A 10,272-nucleotide genomic window follows, 5' to 3' on the forward strand; every position below is an offset into this window, starting at 1 on the left:
TAAAGATAGTAATTTGATTCTTTTAATTCACTCTCTGCTATTAACTAAGTTACTGGGGTCTTCTTTATATTTATAATAATTATTAATATTCTATTTAGTATATCCCAATACCAGACAGGTGAACTAAATCTGCTACTCCCAGCGTGGTTTTTTAAATTTCTCCTTTATCATCTATCAATTGCCGTAGGGCTGTATTTTTGGTATGGTGGTTTTCACGGTGTCATGCCTTTATTGCAGTCTGCTACCTTTATTATTACAAAGGTAATAATTGCTGTTCCCTTCCAAAAAAAGACATGCTGACATCCCAACCCGCAATCCCTCAGAATGTGACTTTGCTTGGGAACTGGGTCTTTGCAGAGGGGTCTGAGCTCAGATGGGGTCACGAGCGTGGGTTTACTCATAGTAGGACTGGAGGTGACCTCTCACAGGGGACGAGGTGCACACAGGGACAGCACCGTGTGGACACCAAGGCAGACATCAGAGGGCTGCATTTCCAAGCCAAGGAGTGGTAAAGATTTCCAGCAAACCCACCAAGCCAGGAGAAGGCATGGAGAAGGTTCTTCGCCAGAGCCTCAGAAGGGACCCACCGTGCTCTCTCCTCCGTGGTGGATCCCGGCCTGTTGTTTGATCTGCGCCTGTTGCTGCACTTGGTGACGGAAGCCACGTGCAACTCATCCAAGTTACTTGGCTTCGCTTAATATTTTTTTTTGCCCTGCATTCAAACTTCTATATTTAAATTGGATTGTCATTTGCTTGATGTGTTCTTGAGGATTGCTTTATTTTCAGCCTTTCGAGTCTCCTGGATGTTAATACAGAGTCTGGTCCTGCCAGGCACGCCGGGAGAGTCTCAGAGGCTGCATTAGACTAGAGGATCCCGTGTGAGTCTATGTGAGACCTCTGGCTCCCTCCGTGAAACCCAAGGCGGGCGCATTTCTCCAGTCTCTTCCAGGAGGTCCTCTCCCCACCCGCCCCTGGTCTGCACCCAGGAGCCTCCTTTGGAGCCCGCCAGGAACCCGAGGTCTCTCTCTGCCTGGGGCCCTGTCCTCTCCCCCTTCAATAACTCCGTGTGTCAGGTCCTCCACAGCTCAGCTCAGGTTTTAGCTTTTCAGAGCTTTCGTCTACAATCGTCCAGTCGAATGGGCTCAACATCCCAAACCACCAAAACTAGCAGACCCATCACCCGGATTTAGCTCATGTATGCGTGTGTAGGTGCACACGTGTGTGCGCCACCACCAGCCCCGCTAGGAATTAAGTTCCACCAGCCCAAGAGCCTCTCCTATTTTTCACTGCTTCTGATTTCCGCCCGACATGAGGCCAATGACAATGGTTGGCCAGAGAAGAAGGGAAATGACAAAGGAAGGGGGCAAGATGGAGGAAAAGATGAAATCTGTAAGCCAGCTCCTTCTCTGCCCATTCTTTTTTTTTTTTTTTTTTTTTTGACAGGCAGAGTGGACAGTGAGAGAGAGAGACAGAGAGAAAGGTCTTCCTTTGCCGTTGATTCACCCTCCAATGGCCGCCGTGGCTGGTGCGCTGCAGCCGGCGCGCCGCGCTGATCCAAAGCCAGGAGCCAGGTGCTTCTCTTGGTCTCCCTGGGGTGCAGGGCCCAAGCACTTGGGCCATCCTCCACTGCACTCCCGGGCCACAGCAGAGAGCTGGCCTGGAAGAGGGGCAACCGGGACAGAATCCAGTGCCCCAACCGGGACTAGAACCCAGTGTACCGGTGCCGCAGGTGGAGGATTAGCCTATTGAGCCGGGGCACTGGCATGCCCATTCTTTTATAAACACTTGATTGACATCCCTGCCCCTCTCAGCCACGCCTTTCAATGCCAGAGTCTTTTTTTCTAATCTCGCATTTCCTCCACCCTCTTGCTATTCCGACCAGATGGTTATCAGCTCTCACAGGTGGCAGGGACACATTTTTGTTCATTGAAGAAGAAGGTTTAGTTGGTAAGGAATCAGTGATCACTCCTTCCCCACCGGGTCCCGATGTGCAATGCCCATAGTGTAGTGCCACTAGCTTCACTCCAGTGACCCTTAGTACCTGCCCAGCATGGCTCTTAGGGCCAAGCATTTGAGCATTCGTAGTGATCCTAACCGAGAAACTCCTGGTGTAGTGAGAGCCACCGGGTCTTTGTGCAACAGGTCACATCCACGGGGCTATCTCAGGAAAAGGGACCCAGATTTTATAGGACAGAGAGATGAGGGGCCCCTTCTCAGAGTCAACTTTCCTGCAGCACGTATGATGAGGGTAGCATTACTTACAGACACTCAGGCAAACTTTACCAATTGCTCTATCAGAATTAAACAATAACTGTATAAGAGCCAGGGTTCTGCTGGCACCGCTGCTCACTAGGCTAATCCTCCGCCTTGCGGCGCCAGCACACCGGGTTCTAGTCCTGGTTTGGGCGCTGGATTCTGTCCCAGTTGCCCCTCTTCCAGGCCAGCTCTCTGCTATGGCCCGGGAAGGCAGTGGAGGATGGCCCAAGTGCTTGGGCCCTGCACCCCATGGGAGACCAGGAGAAGCACCTGGCTCCTGGCTTTGGATCAGCGCGGTGCGCCGGCCGCAGGGGCCATTGGAGGGTGAACCAATGGCAAAGGAAGACCTTTCTCTCTGTCTCTCTCTCTCTCTCTGTCACTATTCACTCTGCCTGTCAATAATAATAATAATAATAAAAAGAGCCAGGGTTCTGCGCCTTCTCAAAAGCACAGGGCACAGTTTTTTTTTTTTTTTTTTTTTTTTTTTTTTTTTGCTTGTTTCCTCTTACTCTGAGTGGAATTCTTTACTTAGTGTAGGCTTAATCTAGTGAGTATAACATAGATTAGGAGTAGATCCTTGTAAAAATTAAAGGAAGGGATGGGGAAGGAAGGCAACTCCTAATTTATACGTCTATATAATCCATATGAAATCTGTTCACCTTAAAAAATTGAAAATACGCCAAACAGAACAAAAGGCTAATCCAAGCTTCCACCATCAGAGGGCAGCATGCCCTACATGACAGGTTCCTCTAGCCTGCAGATCAAGCCACACTGCTGTCCTGAGCATTGCTGCGGTACTCATTTTGTAAGGCGTCTGCCGTTCCCAGACAATGGACGCAGACATTTCTGTGACACAGCGTGTTCTCCCAGGGAGCTCTCAGGGCACTGGGGGAGACTGACGTGAGCACTCACTCTTTTGAATCCTGGTGCTCAGTGGATATTGTAGAAGCCAGAGGAGGGGTCTCAGCCGCACATAGAGGTCAGCTTAGATTCCCAGAGGAAGTGATGCCTGAACTAAACTTTTGCATGCCCAGGTTACCAGGAGTAAAATAGGAAGCACTTTGTAATCAGTACCACAGAGGTGCAAAAGTAACTAAAAAGCCAGTTTGTGTAATAAAGGAAAGAGGTCTGTTGGAACCAAAAGAAGGGAAAACAGGTGTACATTTCAGCCTGAATTAGTTTACCAAACACAAATATATATTTTTTTACTTTTACATTTACTCTCATCAAGGTTCCTCCCATCAGAGAGGCTGACAATATGGGATGCTAGCAGTGTCACAGGCTGCAGGCTAAGCCCGCTGTACCACAGTGCCAGCCCCTAGAGGCTAACAATAAATACAGCAAATAATGCCAAGCAACTGTATTTACTGTGGAGGAAAACCATGGCGAATGGGGGATAGACAGCAGTAGTGGCCGAGAGAAGGCGTGGCTGTGAGATAGTGGCACCTTCGAGAAGACTGCTGGTGAACACCTGCGTTTATGGGATGGATGATTTTACACCCACCGATGGTGATCACGCCCCTGGCTGAAGCTGGTTAGTAAACAATGAATGGACTTACCAACACTTGCCCCACAAAGGTCTGTGCCGAAAGCAGCATTTCTATGCGATCACGGAATAGTCCATAGAAATAAAGCCTTCTTAACGGGTTATGGCCGATGCTGCCCGATGAGAAGAGTTCCTGCAAGCAAGAGAAAGGAATTAGCAGAGTGAGCGCTGCGCATCTCACAGAACACGATCTCTTGTATTTCTGTTGACGGGACCTCTGAATCAGGGAATGAAATCGCACTGTCTCAGCAGCCTACTCAGTGTTTCATGGGCTGAGTTGCAATGGGCTTGCATTTTGCTTATTTTCGGCACAGCTTTTGCATCCGGAGTTTGGCAATGCTCGCCGTGTTCAGTCCCAGATCCTTCAAACTGACCCAAGTGAGCCCTGGAGGCAGCACCCTTCTTCCTGCTCTGGGAGTGTTTCCACACTTTCCGTCAAGATTACACACACATTGATTTCAGATGATTATTTGAGTATCGGCTTCGCCAAGAAAGGAGGGAGAAGGAAGATTTCAGTAATTTCTCTTCCTTATCTGGAATCAGATTCTCCTGAAATTACAATTCTTCCTGACACTGATATAGAACCTTTACCTGCTACATTTGAAATTTACGATAATCCTGTGCGGTAGAAGAAATGGGAATGATTCGGTCATTTTTTACATTGTTAAGGAAACCAAGGTGGAGAGCGGGATCCGGCCATGAGAAAGGGCTGGGGATTGAACTTCCATCTCCAAGTTCACCAGCGTGGCCACCAAGGAGGACGCTAATGAGAAATGGCCGTGCCAAACTCGCTTGAGTCTCTCTGACTAGCAGAGAAGGTCATCTCATGGGGGGCCAGGGTTTCGAAATCACTTCCTGTTTTGCTCAGATAGTCTACAGGGAGGGAAGGGAGGTTTCATTAAAAGGCTCGTGGCAGAGTTCACATCTTGACCTATGACCTCTGAGACATGCCATGCCTCAACTACATCCCTGAGATATTGTCTGAGGATTGATGCCAACAATGTTCAGGAGCCGCCATTGTGGTGCAGTAGGTTAAGCTGCCACTGTGACGCTGGTGTCCCATATGCAATGCCGGTGCGAGGCCTGCCTGTTCCCCTTTGAGTCCATCTCCCTGCTAATATGTTTAGGAAGGCAGCTGGAGGCTGGCCCAAATACCTGGGCTTCTTCCACCCATGTGGGAGTCTTACAGTTCCAGATGCCCGGCTTCAGCCAGACAACCCCTGGCTGTTGCATATTTGGGGAGTGAATCACCAGATGGAAGATCCCCCCCCCCCGCCTTTCAAATAAATAAAACATAAATAAACATATAAATAAATCTTTAGGAGCTCTAGCTGTGGACAGCAGGTTAAAGCCCTGGCCTGCAGCGCTGACATCCCATATGGGCACTGGTTCGAGTCTGGCTGCTCCACTTCCATTCCAGCTCCCTGCTAATGCTACTGAAAAAGCAATGGAAGGTGGCCCAGATCCTTGGGCCCCTGAACCCATGTGGGAGACCCAGAAGAAGCTCCTGGCTCCTGGCTTCAGATTGGCTCAGCTCTGGCCATTGCGGCCATCTGGGGAGTGAACTAGCAGATGGAAGACCTCTCTCTGTCTGTCTGTACCTCTCTCTGTAACTCTGTCTTTTAAAAAAATAAAATAAATCTTTAAAAAGTAAAATGTAATAATTCAATATGACATTAATATGGAGCATACATTTAAAATTTCATTATAGAATTGGAGGTACCTTCTGCAGAGAAACAAATTGACCCTAAGATATAATAAAAATCCTTATGGATGCAGCAAATTCCATAAAATGCATACTTAGGGAGAAATCATAACTCTCCAAAGAATTTTTAAAAGAACTTTTCACAGTACCTAGGGTTGTGACTTGGAGAAAAACAGAACACTCTCAACTTAATTAAATGTAACATATTATTGAAAAGCCACTCGGTTTTTATCAAATCCTCCCAGTTCAAGGGCAGAACAGTGTAGTTCTGGTTGCTCAGGTACCACTTAACATTTTGTAGCATTTGTTTGATATTTGAAATTGGAAGTGCATCTGGACTGGAACATAGAAATGATTATACTCATAAGAAAAGGAGAATAGAGGAAATGTGAATTGACAAATGTGCTCCCACATTGTTGCCATCATATAAATGAACACAGTAAGAAGGAACATTTCCTGCAAAAGAGGAATAAAGAGAAGTGAAACTTCTATAAATGTAATTGTTTGTTAAAACACTAGGTTCCTGGGGCTGGCGCTGTGGCACAGTGGGTTAAACCCTGGTCTGCAGCATCAACATTCTGTATGGGCACCGGTTCGAGACCCAGCTGCTCCACTTCTGATCCAGCTCTCTGCTGTGGCCTGGGAAAGCAGTGGACAATGACCCAAGTCCTTGGGCCCCTGTACCCACATGTGAGACCAGGAAGAAGCTCCTGGCTCCTGGCTTTGGATCAATGTAGCTCCATCTGTTGAAGACCTCTGTTTCTTTCTCTCTGTCTCTCTCTCTATCTCTGCTTCTGCCTTTCAAATAAATAAATTAAAAAAAAAAACCACTACATTACTAAATCTGTATAAATGAAATACATGGAATTTGTATACCTTAAATTAAAAAAAAAAACTAAAAAAAATATTTTCTAAAAAGGTAGAAACCAGGAGGCAGATCCACCAGACCCACTGACCCATTATCCAGATCCCAGAATTTGTCCTCTAATTTTTTTTTTTACAAGTCTTTAATGTAGAAGTAGCCATTGACAGAATGAACTTATTTAGCAACAAAAGCCATGAGCCTCAACACTGGATACTTTTCCCATGCAGAAACCTAAATTTCATATAACCTTGACATTCTACCAAGTTACTATGCGTTGTGTACTTTAATGTCAATTTTTGGCATGAAGAAGGATGATTTGAGCAAATTCTCAATGTTAATTACAATGAGTGAATAAAATATCTTCCATCATGCAAATGACTGTGCTGGATCAGACAACAAATCACAGTTTGAGAAACAGAAATGCAAGGCCACCGCACAGGGCATAGTAAGTCCGGGTGCCTGTGACCCCTGGGGACAGAACCGTCACTGTAGCCCTCGAGAGTTTTCTCTCAGGCGTCTGTTTTGGGGGCTGGAGGGCTAGTGTGGGTGTTTGGGAGATGGGAGAGTTCCTGGCTGTAGTTCTGGGTGGCTTGGGTTGTTGAGTTCGCACATCGTAGGAGTCAGTGCACACACGCGCCAGCCCGAGAGCTTCACACATGAATGATTTACACAAGTGGGGCTGACATCGGTGTCTTGTGTCCCTTTTGCCTCCCTTGTAGCATCCACGCGATCCTCTTTTTAACATGCAAAGGAGTGGCATAAACATAATGTTTATGGACTTTTTCGGAACAGCAAACATGGTTTCCAGTTTGCACGCATCAGCATCATGAGCCATTGCTTCTCCAGCAGTGTGGGGAGGGGAGGCCCAGCCCTGGACCGGAACACGATGGCGTGGTGGCTGGTGGTCCTACGGGCCACCCTTTAGAGGTACCAGCCACAGGCGGCTCTGTTCCCCACCCCTCCCCCACCCCCCAGAGAAAAACAGTGCAGCCTAAGTCATCAGCCAAACACAAACACGTGCCAAACCTGTCTCTGGTCTCACACAGAAGGGTCCGGAATAGGGAGACTGACCAAGATAATTCCTGTTCCCTTGATGTTTTGCCATTTTCTAAAGACTCTCCAGATGAGCCTGAAGATGAATAAGATGATGAGGCCCATGAAGAAGGTAACGAAAGAGGTGAGAATGAAGGCTGCCTGGATCTCAGAGGTACAGGACATCTTCCCCAAGGGCTCCCCACTTGCATCTTGCTGCTTCGTGAGAAACATCTCGAGACGGAATTGTCAGCCTTTTCTGTGATGTCACTATCCCACGGCAACCGGTCCAGGAACTCGAGTTCTTGGCAGTGCCGGGTCCTTTTAAAGCCGGGGTGGTACCCAGGAACGGGGGTCGGCCAGTCACATCGTCTGCCCACTGTAAGGTTGCAAAATGAGTGTGCAGCCAGAGACAGCCAGCGCCCTTGACAATGGAGGCTCCACCTCTGCTGGTTCCTGACTTCTGTGTGACCTGGAGACAAGTCACACCCGCTTGGCTAGGAGTGAGTCAACAGGTATGAGTCTTCCGTCTGTGTCTCCCTCTCACACAAACACACACACCCTGTCTCTCAGATAAATAAAAAAGAGAAAGACAACACCTAGAGTGCAGATACTGCAGAAGGCAATTTTACCCATGTAGTCATTGGTTGATTATCATTTGAGTCTGGAAAAAAACACCTTGTCCCCCATCTTTCTTTGTGGGACACATCCCTCTCTTCTATACCTGCCCCGTCAGCTAACCCGTTTGGTCCAGCAGAGGTGGAGTTCAGGATGAGAGACATTTGATTTTTCTCTGATGTCTTCAGAGGTGTGAGAAATATCTCACCTTTCTTGTTCCCCAGTGCTTGGGGACACGGCAGAGCCTGGGGGGGAGCCTTGCTCGCCCCCGCCCCCGCCCCCGGTGAGGAGGAAGGTGACCCACCCGACAGGAGGTGCAGAGACCCAGGAGCAGTGGCGCTGCCCCAGGGGTCTGCATACCTCAGTTCTGGACAGCAGACTACCTCTAGGAGGAAACAGAAGATTTCCCGGAAATCGGCACAGATTTCCTGCCTCCTGGCTGACCTCGAATTGCCACAGCAACCTGACTTGAGCTGGCTCATAACATAGGGCAGAGTTATTAAGAGCGCCAGGCTCAGAGCTGGGAACCCTGGGTTCCAGCCCGGGTCCTTCTATTAAGTTACTGTGTAGTACCTAACGAGTCGCTTTAATTTTCATGGTCTTGCTTTATGTTGGAGATAATACCTGCTTGAGAGAATTACTGTGGGGACTCAATAAGGGAGTGTGAACATATTTTGAGAAGCATAAAACTCAATACAGGAAAAGATGCCATCCATCATTTCAGTTCCTTTTATGAATGTCATTGATTACAGAGAAAGGAGAGGGGAGGGAGGGAGGAAGAAGGGAGGGAGGATTTGCTACACACACACACACACACACACAGTCCGATAGCTACTTGGAAAATAAGATCGACGTTTCCAAGTCAAAACTCTCACCCGCATTATTTTTTTTAAACTACTTTCTGTTTAGTCCTGATGAAGCTTTCATCGCCGGCTTGGAGCTTTTGCATTTTCTTATATGTTGCTGTGTAACATTTGCACTGTATCTGATGCTTTTGCAGGGTGTCACCTAGGCCTCCTCCCCCTTTCCTAGGCTTCGTCCTGCAAACAAGGAAGCTGTCCCTCCAAGGCACACAGCCGGACAATCTGATCCTGGAACGTTCAAGGTGACATCCCGGGCTTCTGTGGATGAATCCAAAATCCTGTGGGTGGTGCCGCAGCCTGTCGCTACCAACTCGTCTTGAACCTGGGTGACTCACAGTCCCTGGGTGTCTGGGACTGTCCTGGGTTCAGCACTGACAGTCAGATGTCCGGGAACACCCTCAGCCGCTCATTCCTGGGCACACTGGGGCGACGAGTCACCTGCAGCCCTCACCACCTTGTCTGCTCGGTGCCTGCCAGGCCGCGTCTGTGTTGTCTGCCTACCAACGTCTCCAGCTGCTGTGTTCTGGCATCCTTCAGGTCCTCATCTCACTTCTTCTTGAGCATCCTGTGGATGGGGGGCCCTGGCTCATGCCCCGCTGGTCTCTTGAGTTCTGAACACTTCCTTCAGAGCACCCGCGATACTCATACCCGCTACTGTCATGTCCTTGTTGCCTGGTTTACAGGTCATCTCTCACAAAGGCCTACACTCCACTGGCACAGAACATTGCACCTGCTTCCCTGATGAAGGAATTGTAGAACATCAAAAATACTTGCTCCGCGGCTGAAATACTGAGTCTGCATGGACCTTAACCCAAGGTACCCACAATTGTTCACCCTATAGCTCCCATCTCTCTCTGCAGACTGTTATGGGATGTTGTGTGTATGTGCACAGCTCACAGAGCATGTATGTGTGTGCTTGTGTGTGCACACGTGTGCTTGTACATTGGAGAGTGCACCTGATTTGGACCGAGTGATATCCAACGTTTGCTGGCAGATTTAAACTCAATATGCTTCCCGTGTTACTGAGCTAAGTTTGCATGGTGGACACTTTTGACTAGAAAAGCTGCCATTTGTAGTGTGATAGAAATTTGGCGTTGGACAGCTCTGAAGCCAATGCACCATTCTCAATAATGAAGAAAGACCTCTCCTTGTGCTTGATAGTTTCACGAAAATAAAAATTAATCAGTCCATTGACTCCCTGCTACAAGCCAGAATTCCTGTTTAATATGTGTGTGTGTGCAAATGTGTGTGAATGTGTGTGTGCCGATCAACCACACTCATGCCCATCGGGAGGGTGTTGGTTCCAGGAACCTGCAGATACCAAAACCCAAAGACGCTCCAGCGCCTTGTATAAAGTGGCGGTGTTGGCATATAGCCCACGTACTCC

The 10,272-nt window shown here is 48.2% G+C and overlaps 1 protein-coding gene across 1 annotated transcript in view; it reads right to left on the reverse strand.

Annotated features, from left to right (window-relative positions):
* KCNU1 (potassium calcium-activated channel subfamily U member 1) overlaps positions 1 to 7,638 on the reverse strand; it is a 148,132-nt gene extending 140,494 nt beyond the window's left edge. Inside the window, exons 1-2 of the mRNA XM_062213820.1 lie at positions 7,444 to 7,638; positions 3,816 to 3,935 (exon numbers count right to left, since the gene is read on the reverse strand). Of these exons, the coding sequence (XP_062069804.1) occupies positions 3,816 to 3,935; positions 7,444 to 7,638 (315 nt within the window). The remainder of the gene's footprint in view (positions 1 to 3,815; positions 3,936 to 7,443) is intronic.
* Positions 7,639 to 10,272: the final 2,634 nt, after the last annotated feature.

Source organism: Lepus europaeus, chromosome 16, assembly GCF_033115175.1.
Source record: "Lepus europaeus isolate LE1 chromosome 16, mLepTim1.pri, whole genome shotgun sequence".
NCBI lineage: Eukaryota > Metazoa > Chordata > Mammalia > Lagomorpha > Leporidae > Lepus > Lepus europaeus.